The sequence below is a fragment of the Zeus faber genome (assembly GCF_960531495.2).
Source record: "Zeus faber genome assembly, chromosome: 14".
Lineage (NCBI taxonomy): Eukaryota > Metazoa > Chordata > Actinopteri > Zeiformes > Zeidae > Zeus > Zeus faber.
The window spans coordinates 10,836,928-10,853,324 of NC_137200.1; the positions used below are offsets into that span (position 1 = coordinate 10,836,928).

At 42.7% G+C, this 16,397-nt stretch overlaps 1 protein-coding gene across 2 annotated transcripts; it reads right to left on the bottom strand.

Moving 5' to 3' along the window:
* Positions 1–2,753: 2,753 nt before the first annotated feature.
* LOC307240375 (tubulin-specific chaperone cofactor E-like protein) lies at positions 2,754–15,828 on the bottom strand. 2 transcript variants are annotated; one of them, XM_080014144.1, is made up of 9 exons: positions 15,772–15,828; positions 14,923–15,037; positions 12,035–12,189; positions 10,821–10,960; positions 10,057–10,238; positions 9,709–9,965; positions 9,388–9,514; positions 9,162–9,278; positions 2,754–5,527 (listed from the first exon to the last, which is right to left on the bottom strand). In XM_080014144.1, exons 3-9 carry the CDS (start codon positions 12,177–12,179, stop codon positions 5,182–5,184), a joined length of 1,314 nt encoding a protein of 437 aa, XP_079870270.1. In that variant the 5' UTR covers positions 12,180–12,189; positions 14,923–15,037; positions 15,772–15,828; the 3' UTR covers positions 2,754–5,181. The 2 variants fall into 2 exon arrangements, with proteins under 2 accessions (XP_079870270.1, XP_079870271.1); XM_080014145.1 differs by having other exon boundaries at positions 14,923–14,986; positions 15,772–15,795.
* Positions 15,829–16,397: the final 569 nt, after the last annotated feature.

Genomic DNA, 16,397 nt, shown 5'->3' on the forward strand with positions numbered 1-16,397 from the left:
TTGACCTGCCCTCCCCTGCTCTCTCTTTCTGTGCACAATGTTGAATCTCCTGCTGGTAACCCTAACCATATCACCTCCCGATCGCTCCTTCACCCCAGCACACAATAGACCCCGTTCAGTCCACCCTAAACCTCAATCCCCACTTCATTTTGTGGTTGGTGCCGGTCAGACCAACTGGCTACTCCTCCACGCTGCCATAATCCCCGAGTGTGTCCTTGGGTGGCATTGAGACGACTCCAAGAACTCCTTTAGGAAGTGTCTCAGAGTTCTGTAACACTGGTTGGTTTTGAGTCTAGCCGCTGCAATGCCCCAAGACTGGATCCACACGGGTTGCAGTGACTATAGTGTGGGGTTATGCTTCAAAGGCCAATGAAATATACTACATTCAAGACTATCTATTGTGTTGTCTTGTAACTTAGACTAATGCGGTAATCAGCAGTGACTACACTGGTGTAAGGGGCTTTTATTCTCCCAGGGGGAACACACACCAAAAACTTCATTCATTGCATGATGAGAAGTTTGGTATAAATTACAACAAAGTGGCTTTGACCAAGAACAAATCTATCTGCAAGTTCTTTCATGTGTTTCCTTTGAGGCAAGAAATGTTTCCCCCAAGTTGTCTTTTAACCCAAGTGTCAACGAATGCAAGACGTCCTTACAGAACTTGACTATTTAGCTATCACCTTCATCAAGCAACAGTCATGCTGAATTTACAAAATTAAGGTTTTTCTGTTTTTTTAAGGGAAATGATCTAGAGAATAAAGGACATAAACAAACTAGTGCCAAAACAATGGATGTAATAGAAGACAAGGGCTGGTGTAGTTGCTTACACGGTAAAGTATGGCCTTCACCCTGACATCAGTGGATCTTTTGTCAACTTCTTGTAAATGGTTTTCCCTCATTGTTAATCCTGCTGGCCGGGGAAGTCATTCACAACCATCGAAGATGGCAAACCAGACTTTACCATCAGCAGTTTTCTAAACTGGAGTTTCTATTTCTGAAAATGTGAGGGGTTAGCACAACATGACATCATTAGGATTTTGTAAACTGGACTAATGGTAATGCAAATTCAGGAATTCATACGTAAATTGTGATAACTCTGACCAAGCTATGTATGCATTATCACCCTTTTATAGTATATCAAGAATATCAATCAAGCACCTTTCTATCTAAAAACATTGATTCAATATAGAACAGGCATCATGTCCAAAATAAAAAAGAAACTTCCAATGTACATGGTAAGAAATCACATTACACTTTCTTCAATATGCATTGCTATTGACTTTGAAAGAAAACCATGTACAATGTACATATACCATGTACAATCAACATTTTGACACCTTTTCATAATGTGTCATGTTTGGTAAAATCTCCCATTTAAGCCAGGTGCCAACTGAATCGAACAGTTAAAAAATGATGGATTGAAAGACTACAATTAATAAAAATGACTTTTGCAACATTGTACTACTTGTAAGACGACCTGTTTACTTTTAAGAGTAGATAAAGCTTTAGAACAAGCTGCTAGTTTGCTGTGTGGATGACTTTGCTGTTTTGAGTGCTGCGTGATGCATAGTATTCAGTTAGCTATAGATCAAGCCTAAATCTTTTTAACTTGGAAACATTTAAGTCAAAAAAAACAAGACATCAGACAAGTCAAGAGGCAGGTGGGCTTGTGCATTCACCCCCTAAACATGATGAAGATGCCTGTGCTGACTTCAAGTATCAGGGGTATTTCTCTTTGAGGTCCGTCAGGTGAAAGGAGGGGTATACTGTTGTATCGCCATTACTCACAGGCAGCGACACAACTCCCGAAGATTACGTGAACTTACTGGCAGACCCTTTAACCTGGAGGGTCCTAGTGGTGGTGGTGTGCTGTGTATGTGTTAAGTGGCCGGGTCAGAGATACCAGAGACACCCCACTGAGGATTAGAGCCACGCTGCTGGGAAGTGGAGGAGGGATGGAGGGCGCATCAGAGGGAATGCCCCAGAAACACAACACCGCCTGACACGTATGGAATGGAGTTTCGGCAGCTTGGCTACAGGCAGGCAGGCAGGCATGCCTGCCAGCACACACGCACGCACGCACACACACAAATAGAGTTGTGAAGAGCAACCACAAACACAAACTGACGAACAACAAGCTGGCCCGTCCTATACAAGGACATTCCAAAGTTATGTTTGATTGTTATTATGAACACGTATTATTACAGATTTTCTTTTAACCCTCGGTTTGTGTTGTTTCTATTGTTTGTACAACACCCTTTACCAACTTCCTTTCCAATCATTATTAGAACTTCTATACTTCTTTAAGGAATTCATTGTCTATAGACCTAATTTACATTAAATAATACAACTTGTTTTTGACTTAAAATAAGTCCAATTGATGTATTATCTTGACTATAGTTAAGAGGAAAAATTGTTGAGGGGACCAAATACAGGTATATGTCAATGTTTAACCAAGATTCAGTTAAGAACCCATTTACATTTTTAAAGAGATCATTAATTCAAATAGCTACATACATTTAATGGTTTTTTTTACATCTACATATTAATTTTGCTGTGCTGTCTTCAGCAAAATGTAAAGAGTAGCAGTTTGAGCTTTAAAGTTAATAGATTATCATCACTGTGAAATACATACAATATATGAAAACAATGGTTCACATAAAAGGCCTGGTTAATTGAATCGACTTTTTTCAGTAGAAATGTTGAAAACAGTTAAATATATATCTTTATTAACATTATAATTATCCCCATTTTTCCTTGATGAAACAGTAAAAGAGAGAATACCATTTTACACTTACACAATTTACGTTTCCTACCTTACAAAACTAAAATGTCAGTCAGCGCATTTGAAAATGCAGGACGGCAATTCAAAAATAAAAAATAAAATAAAAAATAAAAGGAAAGAATGTATGGACAAAAGTTGTTGTTTTACACAGCATCCATAGAGTAAAGTAAATTGTTATTGAAACTGCCACGACCGTTCAAGTCAACATGTCAACTGAGACATCAGGTGAACTTGGAAGGGGAGCAGCGAATACAGTTGTAAACAGGCATGTTCATTTTACACAATGTGACATCATAAAATAGTAAAATATAACATCACATAATTCACCAACAAATTCCAGATCCCTTATGTACTCGGCAGGTCAACTCAAAATGATTAGAATGGTCCAGACAACAAGGCCTGACAATACTTCTGAATAAGGCAGTTTTTACAAGGATCCCATTATCTCTCATGCAAACACTTATTATAACACAGTGATAAGCACGAGACCCAACTAAGAACAAAGCCACAAAAAATATATTCAGTAATCGGGCCATCTGCAAAAACTAAAAAAGCAAATGTGTGTCGAGAGGTGGGTATTCGGACAGCACACACACTCCCACACCAATATTCAATGAACTTGGATGGGTTTGTGAAGCTATATTTGGCAGTGACTCTTTATATTGGGTTCAAATCATTAACACTTAAAAACTATTACTGGCCTATTAAAAAATCTCCATCTAATCAAGTTCAAACTCACGGTCACTACGGAGAATTACACTTTGAGCTTGTTGACAATTCATCTTTTTCGCATCCTTTACCGATTAGAAATGCATATCACTTTCTCCAATAGCGTAAGTAAGCTTCAATCCAGTCATTCACATCCGTGCGCATTGTTCTGTGTATCTTTGTTTGGAGGGGTTCTTGAGCCAACCGGGACATATGCGCCCCCCCCCCCCAAAAAAAAAAAACCCCACCTCCACCCTGACGGTCCTTGGGTGAGCGAGAGGGATGTAAGCCAGAAAGAATGAGAGAGTTATTGATGGAGGTGGATGGTGGTGCAACAGCCTGTTGGTTGAACCCAACGTAACCCTCAATGCAGGGGAAGTGGCCATGACAAAGCATTGCTAGTGTGTGGTTACCTTACACAGAGAGGGGGAAGGGGAGGGGGGGGTTCTCCATTCACGGCCACGGACAGACGGACAGCACCGGGACCCGCAGTAACTTGAGCGTCCAAACACCCCCTTCTTCTTCTTCTCTCTCCCAGACCCCAGCTCACCTTGGGTAGTTTTCTCCTCTTCCTACCGGAGGCGTGTGGGGTGGAGAGGGGCGTCCTGCACTGTGCCTGAGGACAAGCCGTAGTACCCGTGTGGTCCGACATGCAGCGGCCGGTTATGCACACACACACACACACACACACACACACACACACACACACACACACACACACACACACACACACACACACACACACACACACACACACACACACACACACACACACACACACACACACACACAGCTCCAGTTCGATAGAGTCATCTGGGGACATTCGGCGAGGGCGTCTCAACTTGAATGAACTGGTGAACTGAGACCAGAGTACAATGACATAGGACTTTTGTCACCTGTGTGTTTGAAAGCAGAACGTAGCAGTTATACATTAGAGACTCTCCATGCACACATTAACGTGAATGACCAGAAGGACGTGATATTTTGGATGAGGTGTTTACACGCCTTTACATCATTTCGATTCCTTGCCAACATGAAAACATTCAACGGAAGGTAAGTCAGGTGAGCGACATTCTCAAGTTCCTAAGATTCCACCGTTTCAGCTAGAAGCCGTGTCATCGTCACTCCATAAGTGTGGCTCCCTGCTACCGCCATGTTGATCAGTGTAGATGGAAACACGCATCGTTCAAGGGGTGAATCAGCTGTTTTCGGGTCAAATCTCGCAAATGACCTCTGACCCCGTGTGTGCGGAATGGACGCACCTGAAGCAACACGATTAAGGGAAAGGTTTGGATTAGGTTTAGGTTTATCCCCAATTTATAGCTTTACACCTTTCCTTTAAGGTCAATCGGTCAATCAAAAGTTTGTTATTGAATCTTATTATTAAGATTTAAGTCTTTTAATTGTAATACTCTCGGGGTTTTTACAAATCAGGCATTACGAATACGATGTTGAAAAGCCTAACTTCATTGTGCACTGTCTGTGGTTTATGTACAACGTGGTGGAGGTTTCTGCCAAGTATATTTACATTCAGAGTTAAAAAAAAAATTAAAAAATAAAAATAAAACATTTCTTCTCTCATCTAAAAAAAAATAAAATAAAAAATAAAATAAAAGTCTCAATACACAAGCAAAACATCCAGTGGGTGTTCATTTCTTTGGACATGATTCTCAGCCTCGCAGGACTCAAATGTCTGACGAGCGGCAGCGGGCTTTGATTTTGGGCACCATCAGGATCTCGTCCCCGTCGCGGATGCCGTAGGAGTGGAGGGCCCGGCATGGGTACTTCATCTCCTGGGGCACCAAGACCGAGCAGGCCTCGCGGCCGATGTAGAAGAGCCGCATGCCACTGGGGGGCAGCTGCACCAGGGCCTTCAGCATCTTCTTGAGCTCCGCTACAGTCTGCTCCGGGCGCAGACTCACTGCCTCCACCCGGTCGCCCCAGCGCACGTCCACCCGGGTGCTGCGGGGGCTCATGTCCACCTCCGCCAGCGGCGCCAGCTTGCCATACTTCGATACCAGGACGTGGTACCTCGAGAGAAGGGGAGGAAATGGCACCAGCGTTGGATAACTTAAACCTTTTTTTTGTTGACTAGATGAGTGATTGTGAAGTGGGAACATACTGAAAATGATTATACGTAGGGCAAAGCACGTGCCTGATTCGGTGAGTGCATTTGTGCGCTGGGCTAGTGTGCTCGCGCATGTGCATTTCAGGGTCGGTGAAACAGCAGAGTTCTCTGCCTCTCGCTTGCCGTGAGAAAGCTCTCAGCGGCCTCAGGGGGAATGTGGGCTAGAGATAAGGGAACGATTAAATAAAATCCAGGAGAAAGGGCTTGTGCTTTCAAAGGTACTGTAACAGCTGGGCCAATCAAAGCAATTTCCCTTCCCTCTCTAAATACTTTGCAACAAAGCCGATCCCCTGGCCTGCCGTTTCTGGCCAAAACTCCGAGCCTGCCCTGGGAATTGTCCTCTAAGTCTACGGTGCACAAAGTGCCATTCTATTAAGGGATATTTAGCTGAGAGCTCCCATTCAATATGGTGAGAATGGTTTAACGAGACCAATAATACGGCAAGTAATAGCTCATGAGCATTCTGAAAAATGCTTTCAAATAGCCATTGGTAAAATAAGAGCAATAAAGCAGCAGATTTGTTGACAGCATTTATCTGCGTTGCCAAATCTGGTAAGGCCCAATCCAGACATTATCTAGCCTAGATCTTAAACTAACTTCTCTTGTGACTGTTTTATACAGTGGCTCATTCACCTGTTCATTAATTGCTCTCTGAATTTGTCAAGCTGAAAGCTGGGCTGTTTGAAAGCTAAAAAGCTTGGGCGTTGCCTCATTCCTTTGGCCCTTCCATCTTTTTCCTGGGAGCCCATCTCCCTTGCAGCCCCACATGGCCTACGTGAGGCCACTCCAAGTCTCTATCGCATCTTTGTGTCCTTCTCTAATATTACGCTCTCACCACAAATCCCTCAAACACTTTTCCTTTGCTTACTGTGACGGTGCGGTTTAGTAAGAAGGGAAATCAACTTTTTACGCACACCCACCCCCACGTTCCCAATTCAATTTCAGAACTTAGAAATGTTTCTATTCGTGGTCCGGGTCATGCATCTAAAGAGAGGTTGGTTAAGTGGTTCCACAGCCTGTGCTTTTAACCCAGAGTCTTTGATCCTTTGCATAAAATGCTGATGCCCAGGACTAGTCTTTGCCCTATCCCCAAAGGTGAAAGATGATAAGCAGGCTGTCCACTGCTCCTTGACCCTGTGCAAGAGCCAGAACCCCCCACCCAGGTAGCCATGCTGATTGTTGGTGAATGAAAAGTGCTGATACCTCAGACTGACTTGGCTGTCTCAGCACTATTAATACATATATATTTTTTTAAATCAAATAATGCACATTCAAATGGGAAATTCCGCTGCTGCTGAATCCTCGGCCTTCGTATCCTGAAAGCCATTTGATCGTTGACATAGATAGACCAGAACATGATGAAGCAGCCCCGTCGGCGGCTTCAGTGACATCATCAATAATCAAATCCATCTCTCAGCTCGCGGATTAAGGTTGACAGAGGAGATGTATGCCCAAAGAAAAGAATTTAGACCAAAAAAAATAAAATCTACCTGCCATCCTGTGTATCGCTTTTCCCAATCTGAGAATTCCCGGCACAAAGGAGTCATTGAGTGGGGAGAGACTGGTGGCATTGTCTTCCAAAGGTTAGCCCCCTCCCCCCCAACCACCACCACCACCACCACCACCACCACCAGTCAGGGACCAACCGCGCCCACTTACTCTGACAAATCCCTCCCACGCATTCTGCTAAGGTTAAGTGGAATGCCGATTATTGGGCAATTTCCCTTTTAGAGAATCTTTTTTCCTTTTCTTTCTTTAAAGGGGAAATTATTATGAAAACTCACTTTTTCAGTGCTTGTGCACATACATTTGGGTCAGTGATGGACCTACTTACACACAAACTGTGAAATAAGAAAACACGGTCAGTTTTTGTGGGCTCCCTGTTTCAAAAAACATGTGATTCCACAAGACGTTCAGATTTGCATCTCCTTCCTACGTCACTTGGAGACTGATTAGAATTAGAACGGAAGTTCTAACGCGGCATTTTTTTGGTCGCATGCGCCGTACCCGCTGGCATTATGTCGAAGCTAAGAGCTACAGTAAGCCTGGGCACTGCTCTGTTGTTGCACAAATCTTTTAAAAGAGAGAGGGATTAATACCAACTGTCCGTGACAAAACTGCAGACGAGGGAAATGTAAGTATTTAAAAAATAATTGTGCTGTGTTTCTTTTGCCATGTTTGAGGCATACCTTTCAACCCCGTTTTCACAGGATTCTCCCGTACTTTACCATTTCCACCTGCTGTCCTCCCATTTAAATATTGTCCCGTAAACCTCCAATATTTTGGAGAAATACCTTTCTTAAATAAAAAATAAAAATAACTTTTTATAGTTAAGAGTAGCTGTTTCCTGGGTTTCAGAAGATGCCATCAATGATACAAAAATCCTGATTAGTTGGATTTCTTATGTCCCAGCGGTGGAACTACACCAGGTGCGTTGGTGGAGCGCACGGGCGCAGGGCAGAGTGCCGTGCGTTGGTGGAGCTACACTGTCTGCCGTGTGGCATTTCCCTACGTTTGCGCAAACCTTTTCCATAGAAACACAAGAGAAAACTACATAGAAATGTTTTTGTAAAGCGTGCAATCAATTTAAATGTGTTTGATGAGCCTATATTGTACCAGACACCTGGCCTCATTAGAGCCAGACCTTGCGCATACAGGGCGAGGACCTAAAGACCTCGCAAGAAAGGCTAGTGGAGTCAGGCTACCAGAGACCTAGAGCTGCTGTCGGATTTGCTTATTGATCAAGACCCGTTTTAAATACAAAGAACAAACACATATGTAATACGTAGAAGTAATGCAATACAGTACAAACATATGAACACTGACCAATTTCAACAATTGCAGTTGTAGTTCACATTTAAATTACATTAAAAGTTATTTATCGCAGACTACTAGAAAAACATTGTTTTTAACTTGATAACTGCAACACTTTAACTTAAAGTGTATACAGAGTTGGAGATCATAGGACACATTTTGAGAGAGCAAACAGGATCAACATGTTATAATGTAATTTTTAAACAATTAATAATCAGAAATTACAAAGATTTATCTTATTTCTCACACAATAACTAATAAAGACATTGGCGGCACTGCAGAAATCAAAATATTATCAAACTGTGTGTTAAAAAAGATTTAAATGGCTGTTGTTTTCAATATTCCTCCATTCTCTACAACAACATCAGCTTGTCTGGGACGCTTCACCATGTAGCCGGTAAAAAAGCACGCTCCGCCCCGCGCCCGCTGCGCCAGCGTGCCTGGTATAGTTCTACCGTAACGCCACTACACTATTTAAACAGCAGCAGCAACAACAATTTGAGCTGTGGGGTTGTTGAGTTGAGTAAACGTCAGTTCAATTGACAGATTCCACGATGGATCGTGGAATCTCAAACACCCGCCGACCTTCCTGAAGAGCACAACCCCACCCCGAGAACATTAAAAAAGAAAATAATAATAATAAAAAAATAAAGGATAGGACGGGGGGGGAGAAAGCGGACTACTAAGCAGTTCACTTGGAGTGCACAGTGATAGAGGTCATACCTTCTTGGGAGCTCCTCTTCGGGTCGGTCTTGGTAATGTCTAATGAAGAACCTCTCTGCGTCCTCTCTCTCCTCGTCTGCCACCAGACTGCCATTCAACACTGATACGCGGGGCAGCCTGGTCAAACAGCACACTGTTGACTTTTATGTGTTTTAGGTCCGAACTGTCTGAAATGAACTGTCATGTGTGTGTCTGTATACCACTCATATGTCTGTATACCACTCACTGTGCCACTATGAAGCTGCGTCTCTGCTGGTTGCTGTAGTTCTCCAGTAAGGGAATACTCTTTGCCTTGACCTCCTTCAGCTTAGGAAAGAAATTCAGCCTCTCAATATCCTCCCACTTGTTTAAGCCTAAGCAGACAGAAATGTAGCATTAAACAAGCTTTCAGATGTTATGTTTGCCGTAAAATTGATGCTCTGTCAGTTGAGGAAGAACTATTTTTACTGTGCCACAGCGCCTAAAGGAACTATATATTTTCATGTAATTTGGCTTCTAGATTTGTTATCTAAAGTGTGAGTCTGACCACACCTAAGGGCTCTCAGACCTGAGTTGTTGAGGTTGATGCTCCGCAGGTTGGGGAACCGGCACTCCAGCATGTCTTGGGAGTCGTCCAGAGACATCAGGCCATTGTTGGCCAGCACCAGCGTGTCCAGGCCAGGGTACATGGGTCCCAGCTTCCTGACCTCCGCCCACTCCTGCAACCGGTTATCCGTGATCTGGAGCAGCCGCAGGGAGGCGCACGGCGTCTCAGACTCCTGCACAGCCTCATAATGGTTTAGACACAGGAAGAGCTCTTCCAACCTGGTGAGAGAGGCAGTTGGATATGACCCATCTGGAATCAGGGAAAGGTAAACAGAAACACTGTGGGACATACTTCATAGAGTTCTCTTACTCTGGGGTGTGCCGTGTAAGTGTGTGCACGGTGTCCCAGGTGACGTTTGTGTTGATGAGAACTAGTCGTCGCACCCTGCAGAAGACCTCAGCCAAGCAGGGCTCCAGCTCCACCCCGCTTAGAGGGTTCATGCTAAGATTGAGGAAGTCCAGGTGGGGGATGTTGGATACAATGGTGCCAATCTGGCAACCCAAAAATGAAACAGAAAAATCTCAAATAATCCATGTTCAAAATGCCTGTGGTTGTTGAGATCAATACATTTTGTATTTATTTGGAGTAAATATTTTTGAATTGGGCCATTGTGCAAACAGCTACTTATCAACAGCTACATAAATCACAATTATTAAAAAAAAAATGGTCAATCAGTTTTGACAGACAGTAATAACAGACAAAGGACTGATTAAATCATTGGTTAATGGCCAATTATTGTAAGCTAATAGTATTGTGAGCGTTCTGTCTCTTTTAAGCCCTAATCTGTAACAGCAAAACACCACTCTCTAGACTCCCTGTACACCCCGGACCCCTGATGCATTTTTTTTGGCGAAATTATCAGATAAATGCTTGACCCTTGTGTACTTTTCTTTTAAGAGTGACTTTAAAATGATTCGTTTTGCATCAATCCCTTCTGCCATTAGCTAGATTGGGCTACTGGAGTTGGGGTGCATTCAACACTACAACCGTTAGTGTTGGTAACGCCTGAAGAAATGACACGGCCTGTGTCACTTCTTTAACAAGCTCTCTTAAATCTTCCAGCAGACACCCACCTCCTCCCAATCCTTGAGTTGGTTGTAGGACAGGTCCAGCTCGACTACATGGGCGCAGAAAGTGGCAACTTCGGCCCTGTTGCCAGCTTTGCTGATTCCACAGTCGTTGAGCACCAGCACACTGGGCAGGTTGAGCCGGTCTGGAGCAGAGGATGGGGGAAATGGTTAGCTTCACCGCTAACTGTCCTGTACACATGTACAGGTACTTCTCACTTAACAACTGAGTTCCGTTCCTACAGCCAGGTCGTTAAGCCAATTGGTCGATAAGCTAGGACCCGTGGCATTTCACGGTAAGGGGGTGTGGCGATTGTGTGCAGTGTAGTGAATACTGACAGACTGTTGTAACGAGACTGAGAAGGGTGATGAGATAAGATGTATACAGTATATATAGTATATATAGTGTATATTATATAGTGTATATAGCATATATGGTGTATCTAGTCTATATAGTATAGTGTATATAGTATATACAGTGTATATATTATATAGCTTATATAGTGTTTATAGTATATACAGTGTATATAGGATATATAGCGTATCTAGTATATATGGTGTATCTGGTGTATATAATATACTGTATATAGTATATACAGTGTATATAGTATATATAGCGTATATAGTATATATGGTGTATCTAGTGTATATAGTATACTGTATATAGTATATATAGTGTATATAGTATATAGCATATATTGTGTATATAGTATATACAGTTTATATAGTGTATATAGTGTATATAGTATATAGCTTATATAGTGTATATAGTATATACAGTGTATATAGCATATATAGCGTATATACTATATATGGTGTATCTAGTGTATATAGTATACTGTATATAGTATATACAGTGTATATAGTATATAGCAAATACTGTGTATATAGTATATACAGTGTATATAGCGTATATAGTGTATATAGTATATATAGTATATACAGTGTATAAAGTATATAAAGGGTGATGCGCGATGAGATGCTTGACGCTGGGACGCCGTGGTATTGTGCACAGCGTACAATACAGACTGGTCAGAGAGCTGGTCGTGAGTCCAAACGGTCGTTAAACAGGTAGGTCGTTAAATGAGGAGTACCTGTATTGGACTGAACGCACAGAGCTGCACGCTGCACTTTACACAACGATAATACAGAGATATATAAAGTAAATTATCAAGGTTCGAAGTCTTCATTGCAAAGGGAGGGCCCATGCAGCCTCTGACCTTTTACGGGTGAGCCTGGGGGGCTGGGCAGCACCACCACTTCCATGCCCTGGCTGCGGCAGTAGGGGAAGTTGTCCGGACAGTACTTCTTGCTCACGACCTCGACGAAGGTTTGCCCCTCCTCTTCATCAGAGGACAAGTCCATGGCCCCAGCCCTGTCGCACAAGGAATGAGACGGAGTGGCGAATTATGTGGCCAATAACATGTCTATGTTAATATATTAATGGGATCAATAAATCTTTGCTTACACTTCAAACCAATTAGTGGGGCCAAAGAGTTAACAGGTAATAGGAGCTAAAAGAATCAGCTGCCAGATTCCCACATGAGACAGGAGAAAAGCATGAGACTTACAACTTAAACGGTGGGAAAGCTCCTTAGGGCAACATGAATGTGAAGACAGTTAAATATATTCTTCGGGTTTGGCCCTATCAAGAGAAAATAAACATTGCAAATGTAGCTGCGGTAGTGGGGAGTGGTTTTGGCGCCATCTGCAGGTGGGGAGAGCCAGCACTGGCAACCGGAAGGGGACACAGCTGGGGGAGATTTGGGGTAACAAGCATTTATTGGCAGAGTCTTGAAAAGCTGCTGTGATGTCACCTCTTGCTCTCCTGTGACAGCAAGGCTGGGCTCTGTTCCTGTGTGTGGTGACATAGCAGCACGTGCCTGAACGTGAAGGTTCTAATTTTCTTGATATTTATTCGGAAAATGAACGCCCGTGCCTCCTGTCGGTCCATCGGGCCCCACTGAAACCAGTGTCTGTCGCTGCGGCGTAAGAGATGGACCAGCAGGCGGGTTGAACAGGAAACCAGTTGCTGGACGTTGACTTTACAAACATCAACCTTTTCTTCAGACAAATAGAAAGTTCACACTTTCAGGCACATGCTGCTACGCCCCACAGTAATGAGCCCAGCCTTGTTGTCAGGAGAGTTAGAGAGGTGACACCACAGCATCTTTTCAAGACTCTGCTCGGTACCTCAATCTGCTGCAGCTGCGTCCCCCTCCGGTTGCCAGTGCTGGCTCTTCCCACCTGCAGAAGGCACCAAAACCACTGCCCACTACCACAGTAGCTTATTGTATAGTATGGCAAGATGCCTGTCCAAAACCCAGAAGCAACTTTTATTGTTCTTGTAAATCTGTATTGTAAAGGAATCTTTGCGTCATCTTTGCGAAACACTTCTAAATGAGAACATTACTAATAAATGAGCAAGTGACTAGGCCACCTCCATTATCTTGGAGGGATTTCTGAGCTACTTACTCTTTCTATGGCACTCACTGTTGGAGTATATTAATTCTACGTCACCCGCCTGTTGCAGGGGAAAAATATTTAAGCATCAAAAGCTCAAAATGTCCTGCTCTTGTTAAAACAGTACTTGGTAAAAAGTGGTAAGAAACTCAATTTCTTTGTGCTTGTTTCACCAGGATATGCGGTGGGCTGAATTTGGCCTTTTTTGTTGTTTGTTTACATATTCTGGGAATTTATATTTATTCATTGGGCATACATATTATTTGGTTTGATCTGGTTGAGCTACAGGATGCCCTATAGAGGAGGCCATTAAAGCATCAGATGGTCAGAAAAGACTTTTAGCAAGCTATTTTGAAGCCATTGAAAATACTAGATTTTTTAGGTTTTTAATTTCAAGCTCATGCAATTTCCAAAGACTCATTTCACCAGCTGCTAAAGTTGAATAAAAGAAAAAAGACATAAATTATCCCCCTACTCAGGCAACCTTAACACAGGGAAAATGCAATATGTTGTGCATTATTATCGCTATTTTTCCACCAACACCGACATTTTATTTAAACAGAAATCGAACCTTGTTGGTCAAGACAACAGTTTCCACAAAGGTTTCCCCCGTGATGGCATTCATTGACTTCACGGAGGAAAACACTGAACTCACAAACACATTCAGGGACAATCCTTGTGGGGTTACAACTGTGAGCTAAATGGCCTAATAAAATAATACTGCACCAAAGACCATTTACTTTGACACTCTAAATCGCCAGTTGCTTTTTTAGACAAGCAACGAGTAATGTTCTATAGCTATCTATGTAATACACTTAGTTGATGTACCTCACACCTGTACTTGAGGGATGAGAAGAAGTTCTAAAAAAAAAAATCTCCTGTAGGCTACCGCTTGCCAGGCAGCTGGTAGCAGCTGATATGGCATCTAGGGCCCCAAGGAGACCGAAAAGTGTCTCAAAGAGTTTGAGCGTGACACCCATACAGGCTGTTCTGAACTGAATCATTCATTATTCTAGAATTTTCATTTAGAATTATAAATGTGATAGCATTGGGTTGAAAAGGATTACCAAGGGGGTGTCACTAAAACATTAACAGTCTTTTATGTGATACAAGATAAGGCTTGGCAATGACAACACAATGTGACAGCACTAGAACTATTAGCAACGGACATTGTGATTATGACCTTGGGCTAGAGTATAAAACACTTGGACCGCTCAATGTGCCCCCTTATAGGCTGCATAAGAAGAAGCAGTACTTGAGCAATAACATGAAATGCTTACGCTGTTAAAAAACACTAAGGTCAAAGGGGGAAAAAAAAAATGTAATTTGAAACCCAATTAAATGTTTTTTTTATGTGAGCAGTTAAGAAAGAATGACAATTTCTTTAACAATATATTATTGTAAAAGCACTAAACATTGGCTTTCTTTCCATATAGTAAACCCAGGTCAAAAGGGATTCACACAAAGAACTCTTAAACCCTGATAACACCCTATCGTTTTGAGGTGGACAGGTGCAATGTGATCTAGCTGATCATCTCAGCCCCAACTCCAGTGGCTTGGCCGTAAAACAGATGAGCACTCGGGACCCTGTGTGATGTTGTGTCAAAGACGGTTTCCTATATCACAGACCCGGCCCGACGCTTACCTCTGATATGTGAACGACCGAGGGAAAGGCCTTTTCAACACATCTGATCGGAGGCTTTCGTGACCTGCTGAGGGGGAGACGGTGACGGCAGAGCAGGGAAAGATTCAACGAAGCACTGTTGGGTGGAGGTCATTTGAAATGTAAAAGCAACAAAAGCAGGTCGGGCAAAAAAAAACAAAAAACAAAAAAACAACAACAAAATTAAAACCATTTCCCTGTAGGTGGGAATGTATGAAAGGTGCAGTGGATCACGTTACATTTGATAGCGCGATCAACATCTGAAAACAAGCTCTAAATGCCGAGAGGTTGATGACAATTATGTGTGTGTGTGTGTGTGTGTGTGTGTGGGGGGGGGGCTCTGCCTTTACAGCTGCTATGACAACACGCTTGTTTAACGGTGGAAAACGCATGCATTCACGTTGTAACGACTGACGTACTGGACTTGAACGCAGCACAAGACTAGGACTTGTCAGCGTCGTTAGAACAGTAACAAATATGAATGTGAGGTGGAAAATACAAGCAAAGCAAAAACAACAAAACAAAAAAAAAAACAGGAGAATTGGATGAAATAAACAGTGGAGTTTGTCGATAAATGTTTATTTTCGCAACCAGAAAAAAAAAACAACAACAACAACAAGTGAAGAAAAGCGACCTTTGTATATAAGGGCATGGTGGAAATAAGCGAAGTAACAGGTTGTCCAGGACTGTCATAACCTTCACGACTGTACTGCGCATTTGAATCCCATTGTCTTTTTCATTGCCATGCTGGACTATTTAGAGGATTCCAACGCTGACAAAAAAAAACAACAACCCAAAAACGAAGCTATTTCTGACACACATTGCACTCACCGTATGGGGGAAAAGCTCGCAGATCTCCGCGTAGCGTCGGTTTGTTTTCGTTCTTCGGTTCGGTCACAACTTAAGATCCACCCCTTTCCCGGAAGTGACGTTGTTTAAAAGCGGTCAAACTCTATATACCGCCGTGCATATATATATTTGGGGTTTTAAATGTTGTTTTACACTTGATTGACGCACACAAATGCACGACAAACAACGACCCACCGATCTATTTGTGAGTGTTACACTTAGTTATTATTATACTTAAGATGAAGGCTTACAATGATTACAATTAAGGCTGCCACCCATCCATTATAATACGGAGTCGTCCCGTAATGAGGAATCCCGTAATTGTTATGTTCTTTATTATTATATTATACGCTTACACAGGGGAGGTGCTGTGTGTGTGTGTGTGTGTGTGTGTGTGTGTGTGTGTGTGTGTGTGTGTGTGTGTGTGTGTGTGTGTGTGTGTGTGTGTGTGTGTGTGTGCAGACGTGTTTTGAAGAAGCGACACGAGTGGGACTGGAGCGGGACAGAGCGAGGCTGGTTTGAGCTTTCTAATGAGAGCTTGAAGGGATACAGCCATTGGGACCTCTGGACCATAAATGGACCTGGTCCTAAATTAGCGTCTCATGGCT